At 41.0% G+C, this 27,333-nt stretch overlaps 1 protein-coding gene across 3 annotated transcripts in view; it reads left to right on the top strand.

The window, feature by feature from the left end:
- The window catches only part of ttc28 (tetratricopeptide repeat domain 28), a 626,907-nt gene that overhangs the window by 460,018 nt on the left and 139,556 nt on the right, over positions 1–27,333 (top strand). For all 3 annotated transcript variants that reach the window (XM_068005926.1, XM_068005925.1, XM_068005927.1), the window contains 6 exons: positions 4,961–6,302; positions 15,772–16,295; positions 17,739–17,848; positions 19,456–19,585; positions 20,879–21,097; positions 26,887–27,052. In XM_068005926.1, the coding sequence (XP_067862027.1) occupies positions 4,961–6,302; positions 15,772–16,295; positions 17,739–17,848; positions 19,456–19,585; positions 20,879–21,097; positions 26,887–27,052 (2,491 nt within the window). The remainder of the gene's footprint in view (positions 1–4,960; positions 6,303–15,771; positions 16,296–17,738; positions 17,849–19,455; positions 19,586–20,878; positions 21,098–26,886; positions 27,053–27,333) is intronic.

The following is a 27,333-nucleotide window of genomic DNA, read 5'->3' as shown; positions in this document are numbered from 1 at the left end:
AAAGATAATGACATTAGTCAATAAAGAGAGATGCTGAGGATAAGACAAACGTAGCTGAGATGTAAGAGCTATATAACAAACACAGTGACCAATCCTTTTGAATAAAAAAAATGGGCTCACACTCCAGTGTTATGTGAAATTCATCCCACTGTATGTTAATATTCCACCTGAATATTCTCCCCCTGGCTGCTGTTCTGAATCAGCTGTACCTTGGTACTCCAAGTTCTGACAGGTAATGCTGAATTAAAGTAACAAGATTTTTTTCTGCCCTGACTGATAAATATGTTTTTTCCTTCTATTTGTTGAATCATGGAACCAAATATTCACAGTAGTGTCATGACTCATGGTGAAAGAGATTGTGTTCCTGGCCAAAATGGCCCCTGTGGTTTTTATCCTTTCAATGGTGGCCACTTGCTTCTGAAGACTGTAGACTTGAAGCGTAATAGGGAGTTTCCATGGGTCCTTTGCACCTATACCGATCATTGTTAAAACTAAAACTTGTAATAAAGTTATCCTCATAGCAGCCATATAAATATAATGCAAAGCGGGGAACTGTGGAGTATCCAGTTTATTGCACATGTGAGGAAGCCTCCTACAGGGTTTGCCAATCAAGGATTCCAGCACAATTTTTTGTCTGTTTTTGTGTTGCTTCTGCAGCACACTGTGCATTAGGGAATATCCGTTTTTCACCAAGGTTTCCTTGGTTTTCTTAAGCTCTCGATGCTGTAACATTCAGCTGTTAAACAGTCTTGAGCCTGGAGAGAGATCCTATGCTATTTTTTGTTTTTAAAAAAGCTCAAATTTCTTTCTGCTTTTTCGGAAAATTAAAGACCAAACAGTAAAATCAGCATGGCCAGGGGATAAAACGGACCTGAGTGGCTCGGATTTCCAGAAACTTGAAAATGGGACTGTAATGTGGGCGAAAGGCTGCTAAATTGATAGCAGCTGTCTAATGCTGACTGTATTACGGAGGCCCCATAAGCATGTGCCATCACATACCTACTGTACAATCCATATAAAAGATGGCTTTACTCTGACTCCCCCCACTAAGGCAGAATTCAGATAACAGGCAGTAGAGATTGCGGTTATAAATCATCCGACCAGGGTCAAATTTGAAAAGACATGCCAAAATTCTGTTTTTTTTTAAATACTGTAATTTGCCTCCTTTGGTTTAAAGCTACATTGCTGATTAGATTAATCCAGCTAGGCCTCAGTCTGAATAAATATACAGAACCAATGCAAGTCCACGAGAGAACTGTGGATGCTTAAAGGCGCAGTTCAGCACTTTATGGTGCTGCGGTATGTTGCCTACAACTTTCATTTTTAGTGACAAAAGATGTTCAGTTATCAAATTCTTATCCCGAGAGTTTCTGAGTTTTGAAGCTCGACAGTCTGGCTTCAGGGAAGGCCACTTGGATAATTTTGCTAATCAAAAACCAAACGATAAATAAAATGCTATGTGGTTTTGCAAATATACAGTGTGCTTTTTTTAAAAATGCACTGTCTCTATCTGGTTTTGGATTGAGCAAAAGGTGATAATCTTATGTCAGGTACTTGACTGAATGCCATTCACTTTTGCCTGCAGAGTTCATCAACAGTAGTCAGGATCACTTGCTGATTTATTTTCTCGCTCTTGATGTGATCTTCTATAGCACTCCCTGCTCAGTATGCGGTTATTTACGTGGAATTCCTTGATGTAATATGCAGTTATTTACGTGGAGCTGCATTATGATACCCAGTTATTGAAAGGAAACTCCCACTGTGGTACATGGCTGTTATCTTTATGTTTTTTGTTCATACTATGGTACTGTCTTGTGAATGTGTTAGCCTATACCAGTGTAGACATTTTGCCCCACTGTGATGAATACAGATAAAGCTTTTGATTGTCAGTATCTTTGGTTTTCATGAATTCTGAAGATTGACTGCACTTTAATAGGAATAGGAATTCAGTTTTAAATCCATCTGCCCTTACACAGCCAGGTAGTCGTAACTCCGTTGAACATGACTCCCCTCTCCTCCAGCAACAAAGTGGAACCCACATGCAGCTCCAAATTTCCACTTCGAAATTGACTACGTCTGGACTATCATGTCCAAGAGCTACTTACTTTCTTGAAGAATGCTACCCCGGCATTTTTGTGTAAAGTTACCCTCACGCACCCCAGCTGAGATCCACTAATCCATCACAGACTGGCAATCAAACTTGGGACTTTTTGTTATAAGCTCAGTTATAACTTGCCTTTACCAACCAAGCTATTGAGAGAGCCACACGTGTATATTTTAATGTGTCTTCATGAAAACAGAGGCAATAGTGTTGATGCTATAATAAAAGGGTTTGCACTGCCTGTGCTGCATTGTGAACTTGACATTCAATATCTACTAGAGCTTCCAGAGGAGCCTGTTCCAGAAAAATAATCTTGCTGCTGATTCCCAACTTCAGCTCTTCTGATGGTCCAGATGGTAAATTCATCGCTCAGTGTTATATTAATCCATACGTACCAGAAGATCAGAGATTTAACCAACTGTCTGTACTGAGTCAGCTGGGGAGATGGGAGGGCCACTGCATCCGGTTTCAGTGCAGCTAGGCTACAGGCAGGAAAAATCAAGCAGGGTTCCCACTCCTGAGTGCTATCCAGTGAGCCCTGCTGGGAAAAATGTGTGTGGCATTTGGGTCAGGACGTGATTTGGTTCAGTTGTGTTGGCCCTCCACAATTGAATGACCTGTCGGCATTCATTGTCTAGGCTCTGTTAGGAAGAATGGCCCCTTGGGTAAGTTACTGGAGGGCGTCTGTGAAACAGCACCAAAGCACCTTTAAGAGGGGAGGGAAAAAATTCTCAGATAGTGTGACGCTGCCCTTTTAAAGAAGTTGGGCCTGAGCAATTTGGGCCTAACTGAGCCGCTTTTAAGAAAAATCCTTTATTTGGCAAGAACTGTTGGTATTATTTACAACAACAGTCTGTCTACATGGGAAAGGCTGGTGTATAGTAATGGAAAAGGTTGGAAATGCATAGCAGGCCATTCAACATCTGAAGAAAGACAGGTTGATGTTCCTTGTGTAAGTCTCCATTTGAAAACATTAACCTGTATGTCCTTTTTAAAATGCTCACTGACCTGTTGAGCATTTCCAGCATTTTCTGTTTGTTTTTCAGATTTCTTAAGTTTTTCTTTTTGTCCACAATCTGAATCTTAATCTGAAACTGATGTTTTGTTTTGACACCCAGATTTCTGTTTTTTTTAACTTGGAAAATTTTGTTGCAGTAACAGAAAAATTAACATGTGCCAGAGAGAGTCGAGCCTCTGTGGTGAGACCATTGTGGACAGGAATTTCCTGTCCCATGCACATCCTGGACTGGGGATTTCTTTAATTCATGGTGGAGGTGATCATGACAGGAGGTTAGGACTACTGTCCAGAGTGAGACAGAGTGACTCTACAGCCAGAAATTCAGCTGCCTCGGGGTTTTAATTAAGCCTGACTTGCTCTTAAAAGCTTAAGGACTGTACAGTATCACTTTTGTCATTACACTGGATGAAAGGGTAACAGTTCACTTATGTCAGGTATGGTATGACTCACCTGTGTTGTTCCATCAACTCCTAGAAATGTGCTTTATATGTACGTCAACCTAGAAAATTAGCAAAAGCAGACCAACAATTTCAAAAAAGCTGACAACTCAAAAACGATCATGATGTGAAAGCAAGTAGTTACATGGGCTTTATAACTGAAACTTGTGGTGGACAAATGAAAAACATAAGTACATGAAAGCTTGAAGGGGAAGCCCAAATGTTGAAGGCATAAAATTGGTGGTGCATTTCTATGTGGAGGGTCCTGGGGCATGCTCCCCTGGAGAAATTTTGAACTTTTAGATTAAAAATGTGTGTTTGTTTTTATATTCAACAGCAACAAAAACTTACAATTATATAACGCTTTTAATGCAGGAAAACATCCCAAGGTGCTTCAAAGGAGCGTAATCAGACAAAAATTGACACTGAGCCAAAGAAGGAGCTATTAGGAGGGCTGACCATAAGCTTGGTCAAAAACGTAGGTTTTAAGGAGTACCTTAAAAGAGGAGAGAGAGGTGGAGGGTCAGAGAAGTTTTGGGAAAGATTTCTAGAGCAAAGGGCCTATACGGCTGAACGATCGGCCTCCAATGGTGGGGTGAAGGGAGTTGGGGGATGCATGAGAGTCCAGAGTTGGAGGAGGGTTTTGGGCTGGAGGTTACAGAGATAGGGAGGGACGAGGCCACGGAGGAACTTGATCACAATGAGAATTTTAAAGTTGAGGCACTAGTGGACCGGGAGCTAGTGTCGGTCAGTGAACACAGGAGTGATGGGTGAGCGGGACTTGGTGCGGGTTAGGATGCGGCAGCAGAGTTTTGGAGGAGCTCAAGTTTATGGAGGGCAGCAGATAGGAGGCCAGCCATGAGAGTGTTGGAGTAGTGAGATCTGGAGGTAACAAAAGCTTGGATGAGGGTTGTAGTAGCAGATGGGCTGAACCAGTGGCGGAGACGGGCGATGTTGCATAGGTGGAAGTAAGCATTCTTTGTGATGGACCGGACATGGGGCCGGAAGCTCACTTTCTCAATTATATCAATGATACATAATCATAAACATGTTATCATGGTTATCTACAGTATGACTAAACAGCCAATGGTACTAAACAATATTAACTCCAAATAGCCTCCTTCTGACCTGTAAATGTTATGATTCTAACTGTATAAAAGGGGGGGGGGGCAGATAAATAAAGTTTGTGGTGGTAATTGTGAAGGACAATGGAGTCCACATGTGAGGAAGTACAACTGACAATCATAAATTGTGAAACAGGTGAATTGCAAAGCAGTGGATCGAAGTTCATGCTTAGATTAGATGGTGAACCGTGTCCTGCATTTAAAAAATGATGACTGAATGTCTTAGTTGTTTGAACTTCATTAGCAGCTAATCACTCTTATTTGTGCTTTTGTTAATTAGGTATAATTCACCAGATGAAAGGGGATTACGAAACTGCGCTGAAACTCCACAAGACTCATCTCTCTATTGCTCAGGAACTCAGTGACTATGCTGCACAGGGAAGAGCCTATGGGAATATGGGCAATGCCTATAATGCCCTGGGTATGTATGACCAAGCAGTAAAATACCACCGTCAAGAGCTACAGATCTCCATGGAAGTAAATGACCGAGCATCACAAGCATCAACCCATGGTAATCTTGCTGTGGCCTACCAGGCTCTGGGTGCTCATGATAGGGCCTTGCAGCACTACCAAAACCATCTAAACATAGCACGAGAGCTACGGGATATACAAAGTGAGGCCCGGGCGCTTAGTAACCTAGGTAACTTCCACTGTTCAAGAGGGGAGTTCATTCAGGCCGTTCCATATTATGAACAGTATTTACGCTTGTCTCCTGACCTACAAGATATGGAGGGTGAGGGAAAAGTATGTCATAACCTTGGCTATGCCCATTACTGTCTGGGAAACTACCAAGAGGCTGTGAAATATTATGAACAAGACTTAGCTCTAGCCAAGGACTTGCACGATAAACTTAGTCAGGCAAAGGCCTACTGCAACTTGGGCCTAGCGTTTAAGGCCCTTGGTAACTATACTAAAGCAGAAGAATGTCAAAAATATGTTCTATCATTAGCCCAGTCCCTGAACAACGCACAAGCCAAATTTAGAGCTTTAGGCAACCTTGGTGATATTTTTGTGTGCAAGAAAGATGTGAACGGTGCTGTTAAGTTCTACGAACAGCAGCTGACTTTGGCTCATCAGGTTAAAGACCGGAAGCTTGAAGCCAGTGCTTATGCCGCTCTGGGCACTGCATATCGACTAATACAGAAATACGACAAAGCATTAGGATATCACACACAAGAGCTTGAGGTTTATCAAGAACTGGGTGACTTGCTGGGAGAATGTAAAGCACATGGCCATCTTGCAGCAGTCTACATGGCCCTTGGCAAATACACCATGGCCTTCAAATGTTACGAAGAACAGTTGGATTTGGGACAGAAGCTAAAAAATCCCAATATTGAGGCACAAGTTTATGGCAACATGGGAATCACCAAAATGAACATGAATGTAATGGAGGATGCTATTGGCTACTTTGAACAGCAGCTAGCCACGCTGCAGCAGTTGAACGGCAATGATGCAGTCCTGGACAGAGGGCAGGCGTATGGAAATCTGGGAGACTGCTATGAGGCATTAGGAGATTATGAAGAAGCTGTAAAATATCATGAACAGTATTTATCAGTGGCTCAGAGTTTAAATCGGATGCAAGAGCAAGCCAAAGCCTATCGTGGACTTGGAAATGGGCATCGGTAAGTACTAAGCTGAATCCAATCTATATCTCTAAGTATGTCTCACTGTGTGTGTTTGCATATATGCATCTTTCCCTCCCCTCTGCACACAACAGCCATAACTGTTTAATCACTGGGGGGATAAAACACACTTGAGGTTGATAAGATTTCCTAAATTATATGTAATGGCTCTAAATCCAGTTTGTTTCAGACCATCTGTACAAGCAAATTAATTCAGCTACAAAATTCAGTGAATAAGCGTCTGTGCTAATCATCTAGATACAGTAAATGTGGAGTCAGATCAAAGGAAAGCTAATAGACCTTTATATCCTATTATCCCGTAGTTAGTATATTATATTGATATACTTGTAGTGCTGCTATTCCTCAGGCTTTAATTAAATCCTCTCAACAGCATATGCCTGCCATTATAGAATATTTTTACACTGTTGGAGAGGAATCGATGTGGGCAAATGAAAATGCCAATATTTGAAATGCTTCTGCCATCTAGAGTATGGAGTCCACACAGACAGAGACATTTTGACTGTATCAGTCCTGGCGTAACAGTAATAACAAGAACAGTTTACATTTCCATAGTATTCCTCATGTACAGAAAGGCATCTCAAAGCATTTTACAGGGTGCTGTTGAAGTTTTGATGCAAAAGAAGAAAGAAAAAGGGAAAGTAGATAAAAGCTAGGTGGCAGGAAGGTGGTGGCCGGGGGTCCAGTGGCTGAAAGCCTGGTCCAAGAGAAAAGCCTTTAAGGGGACTTTTGCAATTAGAAAGGAAGGTGTCAAAGTGGTGGGATATGAGGCTGGAGTTCCACAGGCAGCAGTATAATGGCTGAAAGAGCACTCTTGATGGTGGAGAGGAGAGAACGGAACAAGAAGTAAACTGATAATCTGCATCCCAGAGTACTAAAGGAGGTAGTCATGGAAATAGTGGATGCATTAGTTGTCATCGTCTAAAATTCTATTGATTATGGAACAGTTCCTGCAGATTGGAGGGTGGCAAATGTAACCCCACTATTTAAAAAAGGAGGGAGAGAGAATAGAGAACTACAGACCGGTAAGCCTAACATCAGTAGTAGGGAAAATGCTAGAGTCTATTATAAAGGATGTGATAACAGGACATTTAGAAAATATCAACAGGATTAGACAAAGTCAACATGGATTTATGAAAGAGAAATCGTGTTTGACAAACCTACTGGAGTTTTTTGAGGATGTAACTGGTAGAATAGATAAGGGAGAACCAGTGGATGTGGTTTATTTGGATTTTCAGAAGGCTTTTGATAAAGTCCCACATAAGAGGTTAGTGTGCAAAATTAAAGCACATGGGATTGGGGGTGTTATACTGGCATGGATTGAAAATTAGTTAGCAGACAGGAAACAGAGAGTAGGAATAAATGTTTCTTTTTTGGGGTGGCAGGCAGTGACTGGTGGGGTACCGCAGGGATCAGTGCTTGGGCCCCAGATATTCACAATATATATCAATAATTTGGATGAGGGAACCAAATGTAATATTTCCAAGGTTGCTGACGACACAAAACAAGGTGGGATTGTAAGTTGTGAGGAGGGTGCAAAGAGGCTTCAAGGCGATTTGGACAAGTTGAGTGAGTGGGCAAATACATGGCGGATGCAGTATAATGTGGATAAATGTGAAGTTATCCACTTGGGAAGGAAAAACAGAAAGGCAGAGTATTATTTAAATGGTGATAGATTGGGAAATGTTGATGTACAAAGGGACCTGGGTGTCCTTGTACACCAGTCACTGAAAGCAAACATACAGGTGCAGCAAGAGGTTAGGAAGGCAAATGGTATGTTGGCCTTCACTGCAAGAGGATTTGAGTACAGGAGCAAGGATGTCTTACTGCAGTTATACAGAGCCTTGTTGAGACCACGCCTGGAGTATTGTGTGCAGTTTTGGTCTCTTTACCTAAGAAAGGATATACTTGCCATAGAGAGAGTGCAGCGAAGGTTCACCAGATTGATTCCTGGGATAGCAGGACTGTCGTATGAGGAGAGATTGGGTTGACTCGGCCTGTATTCACTCAAGTTTAGAAGAATGAGAGGGGATCTCATTGAAGCATATAAAATTCTGACAGGGCTAGATAGATTGGATGCAGGGAGGATGTTTTCCCTGGCTGAGGGGTCCAGAACGAGGGGTCACAGTCTCAGGATATGGGGTAGGACATTTAGGACTGAGATGAGGAGAAATTTCTTCACTGAGAGGGTGGTGAACCTGTGGAATTCTCAACCACAGTAGGCTGTGGAGGCCAAGTCACTGAATATATTTAAGAAGGAGCTCGATAGATTTCTAGACACAAAAGACATCAAGGGGAGAGAGCGGGAATATGGTACTGATATAGAGGATCAGCCATGATCATATTGAATGGCGGAGCAGGCTCGAAGGGCTGAATGGCCTATTCCTGCTCCTATTTTCTATGTTTCTATGGAGGAACTGAGCGTGTGTGCAGGGGAGATACAGCTGGATGAGATTGCTGAGATAGGGCCGAGTGAGGCTGTAGAGGGATTTGAAAGGACCTTGAAGTCAGTTTGCCAGGGCATGGGAACTAGTGGAGCTTTGTGTGGGTGAGGACTAGGGCTGTGGCATTCTGAGTGAGTTGCCATTGATAGAGAGTGAAAACTGGAAGGTTGGTTAGGAAGGCATTAGAGAAATTGAGCCTCAAGGTGATAAAAGGGGGGTTAGGAATCTAGCTGCTGTGGGGGAGAGCCAGGAGTGGAGGCAGGTTATGTCATTGGAGATGGGAGAAAACAGCCTTGCTAACAGCACAGAAGTGAGAAGGAAAGATTAGTTGTTATAGACATGTTTCTGACTAGGCCAGTACCGGGATAGCCAGTCCTGTTAAAGACTCATTCCTGACTGGGTCAATACTGGGATAGTCAATCCTTTAAAGCCTAATAATAAGAAACCAGATTCAGCAGCATTTGCACCCACACAAGTCGATTTAAATATTTAAGACAGGACGGTTTTAGCACATGATACTTCTGGAGAAAAGTCGGTACACTTGTACGTAGAATTACATAGAATGTACAGCACAGAAACAGGCCATTCACCGAACAGGTCCATACCGTGTTTATGCTCCACATGAGCCTCCTCCCTCCCTACTTCATCTAACCCTGTCAGTATACCCTTCTATTCCTTTCTCCCTCATGTGTTTATCTAGCTTCCCCTTAAATGCATCTATGCTAGTTTCCTCAACTACTCCTTGTGGTAGTGAGTTTCACGTTCTTGCCACTCTCTGGGTAAAGAAGTTTCTCCTGAATTCCCTATTGGATTTATTAGTGACTATGTTATATTTATGGTCCCTAGTTCTGGTCTCCCCCACAAGTGGAAACATCTTCTCCACGTCTACCCTATCAAACCCTTTCGTAATCTTAAAGACCTCTATCAAGACCTCTATCAGGTCACCCCTCAGTCTTCTCTTTTCTAGAGAAAAGAGCTCCAGCCTGCTCAATTTTTCCTGATAGGTATAACCTCTCAATTATGGTATCATTCTGATAAATCTTTTTTGCACCTTCTCCAGTATCTATATCCTTTTTATAATAAGGAGACCAAAACTGTTCACAGTACTCCAAGTGTGGTCTAATCAAGGTGCTATACAAGTTTAACATAATTTCTCTGCTTTTCAGTTCTGTCCCTCTAGATATGAATCCCAGTGCTTGGTTTGCCTTTTTTATGGCCTGTGTCACTACTTTTAGTGATTTGTGAATCTGTACCCCCAGATCCCTCTGCTCCTCTGCCCCATTTAAACTCTTATTATCCAAGCAGTATGTGGCCCCCTTATTCTTCCTACCAAAATGTAATACCTCACATTTACCTATATTGAAATTCACTTCCCAATTACACGCCCATTCTGCAAGTTTATTAATGTCTTCCTGTATTTTGTTACAGTTCTCCTTGGTGTTAACTATATCCCCCAATTTGGTGTCGTCTGCAAATTTTGAAATTGTATTTCCAATTCCCGAGTCCGTGAATCATTTATGTAAATAGTGAACAACAGTGGTCCCAGGACCAATCCTTGTGGAACGCCACTTCCTACCTTTTGCCAGTCTGAATAACTACCTTTAATCCCTACTCTCTGTTTTCTGTTTTAGCCAGCTTGCTATCCCTTCTGCTACTTGTCCCCTGACTCCACATGCTCTGACCTTAGTTATGAGTGTACCATGTGGTACCTTATCGAAAGCCTTTTGAAAATCCAAATATATGACATCTACTGCATTACCCCTGTCTAGCCTTTCTGTTACTTCTTCAAAGAATTCAATAAGGTTGATCAAGCATGACCGTCCCTTTTGAAATCTGTGTTGACAGTTTTTAATTATATTTTCGGTTTCTAGATATTTTTCTATTACATCGTTGAGTAAGGATTTCATTATCTTTCCTACCACCACGTTAAGCTAATTGGTCTATAATTCCCTGGACTGGTTCTATCTCCCTTTTTAAATATGGGAATCACATTAACTGTCCGCCAGTCCTCTGGCGCTGTTCCCTTTTCTAATGAATTTTTATATATATATGTAATAGTGCCTCTACTTTCTCTTCCCTAACTATTTTTAGTATGCACAGATGCAATCCATCCAGACCTGGGGTTTTATCCTCTCTTAACTTTGATTGGTTTATCAATTATCTCCCCCCTTTCTATCTTAAATGTTTTTATATCTTTTTTGATCTCTTATTCAATTGTCATGCCCACCATGTTAGTCTCCCTGGTAAATACTGAGGCAAAGTAATTAATTAATAATTTCTCTGTCATTACCTGTGAGTTTATCGTGTGTATCCCTTCGTGGCCCTATCTAGTTATCCCTACTGCATCTGGATCCTCACTACGGATTATTGCCTCTAGTTTCCCCGTTTTATTTTGAACGCTGTGTACAATGCTGTATAGACAGATTAATTCATCTTTAATAGTTCTTTTACTTTATTTTGAACAATCCTTTAATATTTCCGTTTTATATCTGTATTGTTCCTTGACCGTTTATGTTATCTCTATTCCTTACTCAAGTCTGACCTCATCTCCTGTTTCTTTTATCTTTAAGCTATTGTTATTGTTACCCGATCCCTCCCCCATCTTGCTAGTTTAAAGCCTTATGCCCTGCCCTATTTATCCTTTCCGCTAGGACTCTGGTCCCATTGCGGTTCAGGTGGAGCCCATCCCAGCAGTACAACTCCTTCCTGTCCCAGTACCGGTGTCAGTGTCCCATGAAATGGAACCCCTCCCTCCCACACCACTCTTTCAGCCACGCATTCACCTTTCTGATCTGCCTATCCCTATGTCAATTAGCACGTAGCTCGGGCAGTAATCCTGAGATTGGTTAGGTCCTGCTTTTTAATTTAGTTCCCAGCTTCTGATATTCCCTTAGTAGGACCCTCCTCCTGGTTCTTCAAAAAGTTATTGGTGTCGACATGGACCACGACAGCTGGATCCGCCCCCTCCCTTTCAAGTTCCTCTCCATTTACTCCGAGATGTCCTTTACCCTTGCACCAGGTAGGCAACACACCCTCCTGGACCCTCGATCACTACTGCAGAGGACGCTATCTATCCCCCTGATTGTAGAATCCCCTTTGACTACAACCTTTCTATTCTGATCATTTGCCCCCCCGCCCCCCCACCGCCTTGGACTGCCTCATGCTGCACGGTGCAATGGTAGCATTCTGGGCATCCTCCCTGCAGCCTTCATCTTTATCCTCACAGATATCAGGTACCTTGTACCTGTTGGATAGGACGAGTGTCTGCGAAACCGCCTCCTCTATCTCCCCCTCCCTTATGTGTTAGAGTGTCTCTAACTCGCACTCCAGCTCAAAGACTGAGCCAAAGTGTCTCAAACTAGAGATATTTACTGCAGATATGGCAATCTTGGACCGTCTCGCTGTCCACAAACTCTCACACATTACAGTTCCGACACACAGTCTGTACTGCCATCCCTAGTTTTTATTTATTTAATCAGCAGTTTATTTCTAGAACTAATAGAATCACTTTAGATCTAGATTAAAGTTAGTAAATGGATTTAGCTTGATTTCAAAATAATTAGTCATTACTATTTCTTAGTCTTTTTAAAAATTTTATGTATTTTTTATGTAAGTTTTAAAAGTTGATAGATTAGTTTACAGTCTCTTGGTTTAAATCACTTTGCACCTCCTTCCCCCTATGCACCTAATTCTCTCACTCACCAAATTCCCTGTTGCAGATCCAATGTATTTGCAACCTAATCATCTTTAAATTTCACATGTTAGCATGAAGTTGGGTTATTCTACAATACGTAACTTAATTGAGAGGAAGTAGAAAAGAGTGGGAGTCCTGTCCTAATTGTTGCACAGCTCTACTCTACAATTTGAGCGTTTACCCAGTAAGGATGGTCCCAGCTGGGACGCATTATTTGAAGTATTTGATTACACTGGTATTTTGTAATTCCTGTGAGTAATATTTCCCACCTGGGCCATTTTTTACTGGGAAGTCTCTGAACAATGAAGCCAGCAGGAAGAAGTAAAACAATTGGGGCTGTATTTCTGCACAATACAGCTGTACATAGCTCATGAAGCACAGTGTAGTCGATAGGATTGTAGTAGCATGTGATCCATCAATTGCACTGACTTGGAGTTTATTGTTTTGAGATTTTGTACAATACAGTCTTGTTATTATGTGACTGATTGACCTCACGGTCATACAGTCTGTTGCTGTGTGACTCAATGACACACCTCAGCAACAAAGCCCTGTCACGAGTTAGCAGACTTAACTTATTGACTGATCCCATAATAGTGCAGCGCTGTCACTGTGACTGATTGACCCATAATAGTGCAGCCATGCCACTGTGTGGCTGACTGCCCACAATAGTGCAGTTCTGTCACTGCATGACTGGCTGACTGACCTCATGATATTACAGCCCCATAATTGATTGACTGACACCACAACAGCATTGTGTCACTGTGTGACCAATTGACAGCGCAGCCCTGTTGTAGTGTGACAGACTGGCGCTCTGATAACAAAGACACCAATGTGAATAATTTTTGCACATCCCATTACTTCAAACCTGGTTATTTATTTGTTGGATAGGACCAGTGAGTGCGGGACCTCCTTCTCCACCTCCCCCTCCCTTATGTGTCAGAGTGCCTCTAACTCGCACTCTAGCTTAAAGACTGAGCCAGAGTGTCTCAAGCCATTTACTAAATATAATCTAGATCTCATATTGGTGGCATTGATGCAGATCTGTAATTTAAATAATAAATTCAAAAGCTTTCATTCACAATAAGTTATTTATTTCTCTATAATATAACAGTTCTATTTAATTGTGATCATTTAATTTTGAAAAAATAATTTATGCAGTTTTATAAAAGAATGACATCTCTGCCATACATGACGTCAGTTAATGTGCTGTGAGTTACTTGAGTCACTACTTAAAAATTAATCTCTGGTGACTGGCATTTATAAATGATTATTAAGATATAGTGCTGAGTGAAGCAGAGCTTGGGGAAAATATCGAGTATCCAACTGTAACTGAATAATTGTTATTAAAAGAAAAGGTCAGAATGATTCATGACCGTGCTTGCTGGTGTAGAATGATTGAATTTTATATCAAAGGGTTTGCCGTGAGCTAATCCTCAAGAAGTTCAAAGAGCAGTGATCTTCTTAGACTAAATTTACCAAACTGAAATCCGGACTAAGTTCCTTTTATTTGTCACAACCTTCTGATAACCTCCAGATGTACAAAGCATGCTCAGGCTGAGCAGCTTCCAGTAATACTCCAGACTCTGTTCTCCCTGTTTTCTACTTTCACACGGTTCAGACCATGAGCTGCACAGGAATCTCCCCATTGACCAGCAAGTAATATGACCTGTCCACACAGTACTGTGTTATAAGTATGTTGTGGTCAGTGCAGTGTGTCTACCTGACTGGGCTTTTTGGGCTGATGTTTGCTGTAGGTGTACAGTTAATGATGCACATCCAGATGATGCAGAGTATCAGTAAACCACCGAAGACATGCCACCGAGTGGTAGGATGTGGTTCTGAGGGAGACACTGAATAGAAGCTCACTCAGTTAATGGAAAGGGAACACTGTTTATGGTACATTTGTAAGCCTCAGTCTGCCAGTGTCCCAGTGCAAGCATGATGAAAATGGTGGATCGAGACCACGAAAACCCTCAAGCCTGCGGACCTACTAGTGCCTACTGTCACCAGCAGTTTTCTGGAGGCATGAGATCAGCTAACCTGCCCACTCTCCCATCAAGGTGGCAGTGGCATGGTGTGATCCAGCAAATGGGAAATGGAAAAAAAATTCAAAAGAGGAAGTCCAACTCAATAAAAAGTAGCTGTCTGCCTGTTAATTATTCCAGTACTCAAGTACACCCATTACTTTTCATTACCTTGTCTTCCTGTTTGTTCTTTTTGTTTCTGACCAATCATTATTCATCTTTAACAATTCTGTCAAACATAAAGAGCTATTGGGAAATTCCACAATGGAATGGATGTTATTACGGGACAAACAAAAAGTTGACTACTTTTGAATGCAAATATAATGAGACGGAATGATCACCTGTTTGCTGCTCTTGTCTATATCACTTGATTGTTATAAAAGGATTTATTGGATTAATGCATTTTTTTGAATGTGGTGGAGCTTGACTGTGCCAAGGGGATTTTAATAGACCAAGGAGAAGGAAGACAAGGACCTCAGAGTGCCCTGAAATAATGTGCTGTAACCATTTTATGATTTATTGGATGTGATTGTACATAGCCATGTAATACATAGAAAATAATCGCCGTATAGCAAGCCTTTCATTTCATGTTAAACTTCACATAATGATGTCATACACCATAAGAGCAAAACTGGAGTGATTTCTGAATACCATCTGTCTCATCTGAATACCGAGTGCTTGATATTAAACCCATTCAAGGTTTTGAGGTAGACTACAGTGGAGATAACAGGAGTTTAAAGATGTTACTGATGTTATTACTGCAGATATGTCAAGAAATAACTTTCAGTGGATCACTAGGAAATTTGGTATCTGATATATTTTACAGCTTGATATTTTATGAGTTGGGAATGCAGAAGTTACATATCAGGGCAAGATTTCCTCTGCACTAGATGTAACAAAATCATATGCCTATTTGTTAGAAAGACATTTACATTTCTGCTACACAGGCAAACAAGAAACAACTTTCTGCCATTATTTTCTGTATTTCTGATGTTACACATCCTGTGCACTTGGTTACATCTATCACACATCCCCTGTGTTTTTTACCTCTCTCGAGCACCCATTGTATTTTTGTGCCTCCTTCACGCTCATTGCTCATTGCCCATACTTCATTGCCCATTCTCCTGGTTGGTAAAGGCATGTGATGTAGAGAGACTACAGAAATGGAAAGAATGCTCTAAATTACAAAAAATGCTATTTCAAAATTCTAGTTTAAACTCTTTTATAATCCCAGATGTTGTTTGCATGGTGTTTAACTTGAGATAAACTGAGCTTGTTTGTTTGTACAGGGCAATGGGGAACTTGCAGCAAGCTCTTGTGTGCTTTGAAAAGAGACTGGTAGTAGCCCATGAACTTGGAGAATCATCCAACAAAGCCCAGGCATACGGGGAGCTTGGAAGCTTACATAGCCAGCTGGGAAACTATGAACAGGCAATATCTTGCCTTGAGCGTCAACTAAACATTGCCCGTGAGATGAAGAATCGGATACTGGAGAGTGATGCAGCCTGTGGCCTCGGCGGAGTTTACCAACAGATGGGAGAATATGAAACTTCACTGCAGTACCATCAGCTCGATTTAGAGATTGCAGAGGAAACCAATAACCCTACGTGTCAGGGTCGTGCATATGGTAACCTGGGATTGACCTATGAATCTTTGGGAAATTATGAACGAGCTGTAATGTACCAGGAACAGCACCTGAGTATTGCTGCCCAGATGAATGACTTGGTGGCTAAAACTATTGCATACAGCAGCTTAGGGAGAACACATCATGCCTTACAGAACTACTCGCAGGCAGTCATGTATTTACAGGAAGGTATGTGGTTCTTTGCATTAATATACTGTGATCTCTGATGTTTTCTTTTTAACATCTCTCTTCTCCTTCCAAGACACTAATAAACTACAATGCCTGGTACAATACCCATTGCTTTTAGCTCCACCACAATTGAAGAAAATACAAAACTGCCTCTTATCTCAACAAGTAGTGACTCATCAACCATAGAGCAGATTAGGTGCAGTTTAGAGTACAATCCATGTTGTCCTGGAACGTTTCGGCGTAACTACGGCATAAGAGCGGTGTAGTGCCGATTTTGTTTGCGAGGAAATTTGTGCATAACTGATTTACACCAGTTTTATGCTGAAACAGCAGTATGCGTGACTTTCATTGAACGTTTGTGCTGTTTCTGAGATATATCCATCAAAACCCTCTGCTGCTTATTTACATAGCTCTGCCACGCTGCAAAACACTAGTTATGAGAGTTTCCTGCATTTACGCCAGTAATGTGTAATCCAGGCTTCTCATCTCACTATTCGAATCGGCTTGGCCTGCTTGGATCCCAGGGCCCGGTCCTGCCTGACCTCTATCTCCTCCTACTTCTCTCTTCTGTAGGTATCTCTGTGATAAAGGCAATACTTTTGAGACATTGAAAATACAATAAAAAAAGAAACTTAAAAACAAATTAAAGAGAGAAGCAATCTGACACTGACCTTCGACTCCCAAGCCTCACTCTGAGGAATGTTGTATTTTCTGCACCTTAATAGCATTCTGCCCGAGTTTCCTTGTGCCCTTATTGGTTACACTGACTTTGTCTTTGTTTTATGCCGGTTTTCATATTCAGCAGATGAGCTCTGCCGGAAATTTCTGTGTAAATTCCCATCAGCAAGATCAGCATACAAACCGATGTAAATTTTGTTGTAATTTTGGCGAAAATGAGATGCTGGAAATTCCAAGTCACTGTTTGCCTCCCTCGAACAATGTGACTTTGCTCCAGTATCAGAAGAGTTCCTGCTCAGCCATAGATTGACTTTTGTTTTTCCATCCCAACATGTGGGCTTCCTGAGGAATACTGAATGAGGGCAGTTGCTGCTTTGGGCCTGCACCAATTACAAACTAGAGTGAGACAGCCCAAGCCTGATCATTTAAAAGTGTTAATAGCCAGTAGAAAGTGAAGGCTTTATCCCTAGTGTCTGAGCTATTTTAAAGATTTCAGTTATGTTTTTCTCTTCAATAAACGCCAATCTAGTTTCCTTTCTTTCTTTTCATAGCACAGTACTCTCAAAATCCAAGTCCATGTTTGTTGATATAGAAATGCAAGTCTTTGATTTTCTTCCATGTTTGAGTTGAATTTACTCTGGCACAAATGTGACATATTTTAAAATCTACTTTCTTTTGTAATTCCTCCCTCAAGTTAAAATTTTCCACCACTTTTTGGTGAATCCTTTGGTGGTGTTTCATTTGGGTTTTATCTTTGTTGCTCAGGGCTGAGGCTAGCAGAGCAGCTTGGCCGCAGAGAAGACGAGGCTAAAATCAGACATCGACTGGGACTTTCGCTGTGGGTCAGTAGAAACCTCGAAGAGGCACAACACCAGGTACCTGACTAAGAATCAAACGCAGCAAATACCTTGCAGCAAAGATGGGTGATAACACTTAGCTGGGGATCCATTGGACTGAGTGTTATATCTTCAAAAGTCCCGATTTACTTTTCATTCCTATAGATTTTTTACTTTATAAAAAGAATAATTCTGAGTAAAATTAGGGCAAAAATGAATGTTTTACAACCAGATGGGGGGAATTCAATGCTACAAAAACTCAACAAATATTTATGCCATCTGCCTCTCTTGGGGTTTTAAAAAATATATTGCAAATTGTATTCTTTTTACCTTATACAAATATTTTAATACTTTTTAATGGTGCACTGGAAACAAGACACGGGAAAGCACTACAGACTGCACCAGGTGCTATCTGCATATGCAACTGAAAGAGGCACGCAAATCTCAAAGCTCACAACAATCGTAAGACCTCAGAAAATTGTACTGATGAGCAAATCAGGTGAAAATCAATAGAAACGCACAAGGAATAATTCTAACATTGGTTTTAAAAAAAAGAACCTTATTCATAGTCCAGCAATGCCTTTTTAGATTCTATTAAATAGTTCCTTTGGCACAGCGCAACCCTCAGTCCAAGAAAGGAAGAACGTTTTTAACAATAATTCACAATTCTCCCCAGTGCTTATGGTTGTGTGAAACAATTAGACTGTACAAGTAATAACTATTGGCCACTGATAATCTTTTGAAAGTGCTGCAAGTCACAACCACATCTTATTGCTGTATATTCAGAGAGTGGTGGAGTCAGATTAATTTATTTTAATGGATTACAATAGCATTGCAAACATTGATGTGACTTGATGCATTGGTGCTGCAGTGCACTGGGTATGGAATGTGCAGTACGCTGTGCATGGAATGAATGTACAGTTCACGGGATGTGCAGTACAGTGTGCATGGAATGTGCAATGCACTGTGCATGGAATGTGCAATGCACTATGCACAGAATGTGCCATATGCTGTGTATGTAACACATAATGCACCGTGCATACAATGTGCAGTACGCTGTGCACAGAATGTGCAATACTCTGTGCACGGAATGTGCAGTACACAATTAGTGGAATGCTGCTATTCCACGTTCATTGAATTGCTGAGCAGAGACCTGCCACTTTTGTACAGGGAGAAAAGGAAAACATGATGGTGGCTCACTTTGGGTAACACTTTCACACTTCCAAATAGTCTCTTACAGAGCAGCATTGAGAGAGGCCTTGGAGGAGTGTGCCTAGGTGCAATGACAGCTGGGGAAGTCATGTTAGTATAGAGGAGGCCCAAAAGAGGGAAGCAAGTAATTAAATAAAATATTGGAATTTAATTGAAGTTTTTGTGGCAAAATAGTGAAATAAAGCAAATATTGGCTCTACTTTATGATGCATATACAGTAAGTGATATGGTGATACTGACTTCAGGCATCAGATATTTTGGCTTTGTGACTCTCAAGAGTCACTTTGTGCAGTGCTGAATTGAATTCATAATTATTTAGTGAAACAAACTTGGTTGTGTACCCCACTGAAGACTGTTCCATTGCAGAAGAATACTGCACATGGTGGACTATTTATAATATTCATTAAAAATTATTACTTTTTTTTCCATTTCAGCTTTACAGAGCATCTGCTTTATTTGAAACGATCCGCCATGAAGCACAGCATAGCACTGATTATAAACTTTCACTGTTTGACCTTCAGACGTCCTCCTATCAAGCTTTACAGCGTGTTTTGGTCAGCCTGGGTAAGCAGAGTTCCAGAACAGGGCAATAGTCTGAACACAGTCAATTCCTGTCAAAAAAACAGTTTTTTTTCCCAACAACTTTCTTTTCCTCTTTTTCTTTTCGGGCAATAGACAACAGTTGGTAAGAGGGTAGGTAGCTGATCTGTGGCCAGGCCTCTGCCGTTGTTGGTTTGCCCTTGTTGGACCAGGACAGTGCTCTCTATGATTTTCTATTCCATCCAATGAGCAAGTATTGATCTGCACTCTACAACTCAGCTAAGATTGGGAGCTGGTGACCAGGAGATAAATCCACATATGTTGCTAAATCCAACATATGTTGATAACTCCAGTTAGGGCTCTGCTGTGCTATCCTTATTAAGAGATCTCTGGGAACCAACACCACTAAAAAAAGATTATCTGGTCATTCATTTCACTGGTGTTTGTGGAACCTTGCTGTGTGCAAATTGGCTGTCATCGTAGCCTACAAGCAACAATGATTACACTTCAAATAGCAATTAATTGGCAGTAAAGCACTTTTGGAGGGCCTTAGGTATGTGAAAGGCACCATATAAATGCAAGATCTTTGTTCTTTAATTGGCAATCTCACTCGGATATAGCTGCTGTGAATAAATGAAAAATGTCATATTGGTGCAGCACAGGATTCTCTTCTGGGGTTTATGTTAAGTACAAGGAGCTTAGTTATGTATCTAAACATGCTATACCTGACCTGGGAGTGTATGATTCTGAAATAGAATGGTTTCCATTCCCTGGCAGTAGCATTATCACCTTGGTGGGCACATATAGCATATGAATTCAGCAAATAAAAAGTTGTTTCCAAAATTTCATTTATGTGTTTTTCCAAATGTAAATGGGTTTACAGTTTTTAGTTTATCTTGCTGCAGTTTTGTAGATAACAAATGTAATAAAAGTTGTGAAGCAACTGAAGGTGACTAATTTAAGGTGTAAATATGATAATAAATAATCTGGGAATCTCCAGCTCAAAATATTCAGTTAATAGAAGTAAATCAAATGGCATTTATATAATATAATTTTATAGAAAGTATTTATGTAGATATTCATATAAATGGAATTGAGTGAATCAGGAATGGTGAAGGGTCTTGTTTAACAAAACTTTATATGCAAGCTCAAAAATTCTTACAGGAGGACACAGGGATAATGGCCTTGTTCCATGTGAAAATATAGTCTGATTTTTTTTTTAAGTTAGGCGAGATATATATTTTTTAATAAATAAATTGCTAGTCAAGCATCCCACCCTTCATCTCAATTTTTGTTCTTTTGTAATCTTGTTGTTAGGCCGCCACGATGAGGCATTGGCAGTAGCAGAGAGGGGAAGAACAAGGGCATTTGCTGATCTCTTGGTAGAACGGCAAACTGGACAGCAAGATTCTGACCCATTCACTCCAGTCACCATTGACCAGATTCTGGAGGCCATCAATAATCAACGTAGTCTGGTGCTGTACTACTCACAAGCAGCTGGATACCTCTACAGCTGGTTACTAGCACCAGGAGCAGGTACTGGAACATGTTGAAGTTTCACGAGTGAAATGTAACCCCGATTCTTGCACTTAGAGCAGTTATTGAATTTGTTGATGTCCGTCTTGGTAATGTAACGTGGACGGTGTCGCATGTATATTGTAACACTGGTTCTGGCATTGGGACATTATCTGAAACGGGATTTGGCGTGCCTTTTGTACATTTGTATTAGAGTCGTTATTTTAATTTTAAATTTGTCTCTGCTGACTATTAAAAGATCCAATGAAACGATTCGAAGAAGAGCAAGGGAGTTCTCCTGGTGTCCTGGCCAATACATATCCCTCAAACAACATCACTAAAACAGATTATCTGGTTACGTATCTCATTGCTCTTTGTGGCACCTTACTGTGTGCAAATTGGCTTCGCGTTTTCCTACGTTACAAGAGTGATGGCACTTCAAAAAGTACTTAATTGGTTTTAAAGCACTTTGGAACGTCCTGAGGTCATGAAAGGCACAATATAAATGCAAACCTTTTCCTTTCCTTTACAAACATGCAATCGGATGACATAATGTGTCCAAACATTTCACTGTAGCTTTAGCCATGATGTAATTGTAACAAAAATGATTATCCTGGCTCTTTTCCCTCTCCAAACAATAATAAATCTTGTTCATGGAGTCACCCTTGCTTTAAATCAGTAGTAATTTACTGATTAATATTTATGACACGGATAAGGTTTACAGAGATTTTTAAGAACTTAACTTTCAATTCACATTTAAGTGTCCAATTAACCTCAGTACAGTTAAGGTGGTCCATTGAGCGGTTACTTTGTTTGAATGAGGAAAAAAATGCAAATGGAGTTGAGCAACAATAGGCTAATGGTGATGTGATTTAACCTAGAAAGGCAATTGGATACATGAGGATTTTCCATTCACTGTTAGACAATGCTACACTTCACAGTCAAATGCAGGAAATGAGATCAACTAATTCTGTGATCCATTTCTTATGTGGTGATTAGCTCAGCGGACATTCTGTAACCGATATTGAGGCAGATGTGTGAGATGGTGTTAGGTGCTACATTGTCGTACTGGAGCACTACTGCTTAATCAGAGTGGGGTCTGTGTTGGAAAATTGGTGGCTCAGAATAAGAAGTCAGGCACAAGTGTGGGAAATAAAAGAAAAATTCAAAATACTCCAAAGGCAAGAAACAGCAGGAAAGATGTCCCTATTGATTTTCTTTTACAAAAATCAATAACATTTTTAATGCCTTCTCCCACTTCTTTTGAAGTGGAATTTAACTCTTTGTAAATGTGATAAAATGTTATTAATTTACTCACCAGCACTAGCAACTAATACTATATTATTGCAGGGTTGAATAACAGATTTAATCTCTTGCTCCAATTTTCCCAGAATCAATTGGCTTCTGTTTTGTGACGGGTATTCAAATTACTTAGTTAAAGAGAAGTCGGGCAGCATTTTTGTCATCCAAAGTGAAATAAGTTACCATAAAAGGCCGCTGAAGGTGACAGTATAAATGGGTTTAAGAGACAATTAGATTGGTTTCTAAAGAGAGAAGGGAAAAAGACATATGGGGGTACAATTTCCACGGGGGGTTTTTGGATCATTATCAAAATATCTTTGGTGGAAGATCGGCAGAAACCCCGGAGAAACAGCATAAATGGCTCTTTCCACCAGTTCTCTGGGGTTTCTGCTGACATTACATTGGCAGATCGAAGAAATCCTGCAGAAATTCTACCCCAGAAGGCAGGTAGGGTGAGTAAATCTCTGACAAAGGATACAGGCTTGTTCATAAAATGTTCTTATGTTTTTTATATGTACAGGAATATGTACCAGTCATGCAGTAACTGCAGATGGATATGAATTGCCCCCTTTTTCCCGGTGCCTACTTTACATATATAGCCACTGGACTAGTCAAACTGTACTAAATGGGTGAATTGCTGCACTTTTACTCAGCATATACTGTACATTGTGCTGTATCTGGTGGACTGGAATGCGGGGGTGGGGGGGGGGGGGTGCAGCACAGAATGATGTGGATCACAGTGTAGCAGTGCAGACGCTGATTCAGTATAAATGTGGTTGCAGCTCCTACCCACTGGAGACTGCAGAGGTCTGAGCTCTTCATTCCTGTCCAAATGAGAAAATAAGTTAGGCAACATTCTTTGTAAGATGTGGGAATCAGTTCTGCCCTAAGACTTCACACTAGAAACTGTTTTGCTTCAGACAATGAACCGACTTATGTAAAACAACAATGCAGTGTTTCAAAATGTAATTGATTAATTGAAGGGAAAAATGCAACAATTATAGCCTCTTATAATCTGATTCATTTTGTGTTTGCAAAACTCAACCAAAATCAGAGCGATTCTGCAGCATGTAATAGAAACCACTCTTCCTCAGCGTGTATATGCTATTTTATATTTTGTTTCCTGTGCCATTCACCAGAGCCTTTGCCAGTGTTGGCCTATGACCAGCCAGGTGTTTGAGAGCAGCCCTGGGGTGGGATTGACAACACCTCCAATCATTTCTCCTTCCCTTGGTGAGGCTGGCTGTCACTGCTCAGTGGCTCCATCTGTTGGCACAACTGAGATTGGAGGTTTACCACAGCGACAGGCTGCACTGCATCATGTGATCCAAACTTTTGAATGGAAGTACATCTCCTAAGGCAGGCAAAGTATCCCTTCTATTCAATCCCTATTATCAAGGTCACTTTCCTCAGCTCTGAAACCTGCATTAAAATCCAGATCGGATTGACGAGATGAAACTCTCCTCTATGTGCTGGTTGTAAGAGTTCAATATGAAATGAGTTTGGGTAGACTCAACCCAGTACCTAGTCGATTTGGCCCACAGCTTGAAACTCCTAGTTTCCAATTGGCTCCAAAATTCTACATTATTTTTGGCATTTAGAATGGGAAACTCATTTGACTGGCCAGCAAATTGGGGCTGAAGCCATTTCTGCTGGTTTTCTGTGTCAAAAATGCAGTACATAAATTTCCACCTCTTGAGCCCTCATGCACCTAATTAATGTGTATTAAAATGAGGGCGACTAGCAGTGCAACCCTTAATTTCCTATATTTATGTTGGCAATGCATAAGGGGTTGGTTAGAATGAGCAATATATGGCACAGCTGTTTTCAGGATCAGCTGAGACTAGCTGAAGTAAGGAGTTTTTGAGCCTGATGACTGCTGAAAGTTTGAATTACTGCAGTTGGGAACAACCTTTTGGAGCAATTTCTTTTTTGGCATTGAGCCTAGACAGCCTTGAACTTGCTTCTGACTGCCTGTAAGTGTGAGACTACTGAGAGATTTTGATTCCCCCAACCCCAATCCCCTCCCCCTCCCCCACAAACAAAAACACACACATAGACACAATGAGAGCCTCTCAGCAGCAGGTATGCCATTCCCTATGGGCATATCTTTGTAGGCCATTATCATGTAGGAGGAGGAGCAAGAGGATAGAGGAAAGAAGAGTGAGGTAGCAGTTAAGCAGGATAAACATCAAAAGATATTGCCCCTCTCAAACAATGTGGAGGTAACCGAGGTCCTATAAAGACCTTAGGGAGGAGATATGGATCAGAAGAGTGCACTTAACAAAAAGGCAATTGTGGAAGTGTGCCAAATACTCAAAAGGACCTGCAGCCACAGTAATCTGACCACAGTGCTCTGTATCTATGAAGGTGACGACTGCACTCAACTTTATTGAACAGGCTCATTTCATGCAGCCACGAGGGATCTGTACCATATCAGCCAGAGAGCCATTCGTACATGTATTCATCAGGTGACTGACACTTTTCAGGAGAGCTGGGGAATTCACCTGATTTAGCAAAACAGTAGTGATATAGGGTCATCCAGTTGGATGGGGTAACTGACTTTCGTTGCCATGACAGGCCAGAAGAAGCTCTGCAATATGCTGAAGCTCTTGTGTTCCACATAGTCGTAGCCTTCTGTGCTCTGCACAACTTCCAAAAGGGCTTAGACTTGGACATTCCTGGGGAGATGGCCCCAGCTGCTTTAAAGGCAGAAGTACATGAAGAAAAGTATCACAATGACTATTACTCCAAGGACTCTTCAGTGACTGCTGCAAGGTGATCAGAGCACAACTGACTGTTGAAGTCTTCTCTTCCGTTTAACCATATACCTTTTATCACCAATACCTTAATTCCTCCTTTGCTCTCACTAAACTTGTTTGCTCCCCTTTGTTCTTCTTTGCAATGCCTTTGTCTCTTCTTCAGCTGTCTGTACCAAATCATTTAGTGGAAGACATTTTTGGAAAGTGAGACAAAATCATTCATGAACAATCCAGTGCAGCTACCTGAGAGTTAACTCAGTTAGCCAAACACTTTCCTACTTAGATGCTGCAATCTGCCCGACTTGACTTTTCAAAGGCTGCACTCTAATTTCCAAGCATCCCCAGCACAGTACTCCAGGATTATATGGTAGTTTTGCTGGAGCACTGTCCCAGGAAATTTTGTCAGATTCAGCTGTGCAGAGGTTTGACAGTATAAATCCCGACTCATTGGCGCAAATCCAGTGCAAATTGCCACGCTGAATTTCGGGGCCATTAACACTAAATTGGCAATCTCATTTAGAGAGATCACAGGATGCTGGTTTTGAAATTGGGCCTTTCCTCACTATATGCTTTGTTGTGTTCTTATTTCAAATGTCCCATCAGGCAATGGAAGTTTTGTTTGGAGCATTCGATTTAGTAGCATAAACAGAGGTTTTCATACAAGCCCTCTCAGGTTACAATAGTTTGAGAATTTGAATTCCATTTAAAAAAAATCTGGAATTAAAAAAGATAGTATCAGTAAAAGTGACCTTGAAGCTATTGGATTGTTGTAAAAACCCAATTGGTTCACCAATGTCCCCTGGGGAGGGAAACCTGCCGTCCTTACCCGGTCTGGCCTATCTGTGACTCCAGTCCCCTTATCAACATGCTTGACATATAACTGCCCTCTGAAGTGGCCTAGCAAGTCACTCATTTATATCAGGGATGGGCAATAAATGCTGGCCTTGCCAGCGATGTCCACGTCCCAAGAATGAATAAAAAAATACTGATGCAGTGGGGGATGTGCTGTTTTGAGGTTGGAGCTGGGGGACATTGTTAAGGTAGAAGAGTCTTTACACTAGCATTAAGTTATTGTTCTGTGCTTGTACTATTATAACCTAGAAAGGCTGTGTGAAAATCTCTGTTTAGCAAATCTGTACTAACCAGTGAAATGTTTCAAACAAAACTCACATTTTTAGCCATTAATCAACAACTGTGCTTTTCCTGTTCAGTTTTGAATGATCAAAATTACCAAGCACAATTGAAACTGGATTGTCCAGTTTCAAACCGATGGAGATAGCTTAGCCAGGGATGTGGGTAACATGACAAATATCTCTTTGTGGTGATTTGATAGAGTACGGGTCTTGTTTGCAAGGGGGCTCCTGATTCCAAGGTTCCTTCTATGGAAGAGATCTTGATGGTGAGGTGCCTCTTTTGTAGGGGACTTTATAGTGAGATTTGGCTCTTTTATAGGTGTCTTGTTGGTAAGACCGCTGTAAATAAATTAGATGTGTGTGAAATAATGTCAGTCAGATAGATTTTAAAAATAATTTAAAAATTAGCAACAGCATGGCTACTTGCCCGAAACAAAAAAAGTAAATGTAACCATTAAGTGTTGAAGTTTTCCTGAATGTTGATGCTTGTCCCAAACACTTGGATTGAAGGAGTCTGAGCGTGCATGCTCCTGCCAGTATAATTAATGATTCCAGCTTTCTGATACCTGCAGTAATACCCTACATGTCTTCCTCTCTCTCTGTCTTCTTGTAGGAATATTAAAGTTTCACGAGTGCTATTTAGGTGATGGTCTGGCAGAAAACAGCAGTGATTTTAATGAAACAAGCAGCATCAACTTGCAGACATCCAGTTTCTCTACTCTCGAGCAGTATGTGGCTAATGTTCGAGAAGCACTTGGCGTTGACTCCTACTATACCAGGTAAACTTTTCATTTCTTTGAAGGATTATTACTGAATTTGATATCCTCTCTCTGTTTTAAAAAGTCATTCCTGCATTGCTTTGCTTCTTACAGAGACAGATTGAAGATTATAGGCAGACACAACGTGCTTTATTACAGACTGAGATTGTACTTGAGATCATTAAAATTAGTGAGTGACAGGCCTTTGCAGTTACTGCTGTAATGCATTGTAACACTGGCATTTGATTCAGCCTTTACATTTCTCGTCCATATGTTATGGTTTGGTTGAGTTTCTTTTTCAT

Source organism: Heptranchias perlo, chromosome 25 (assembly GCF_035084215.1).
Source record: "Heptranchias perlo isolate sHepPer1 chromosome 25, sHepPer1.hap1, whole genome shotgun sequence".
NCBI classification, from domain to species: domain Eukaryota; kingdom Metazoa; phylum Chordata; class Chondrichthyes; order Hexanchiformes; family Hexanchidae; genus Heptranchias; species Heptranchias perlo.
This window is presented reverse-complemented; position numbering and strand designations above follow the sequence as displayed.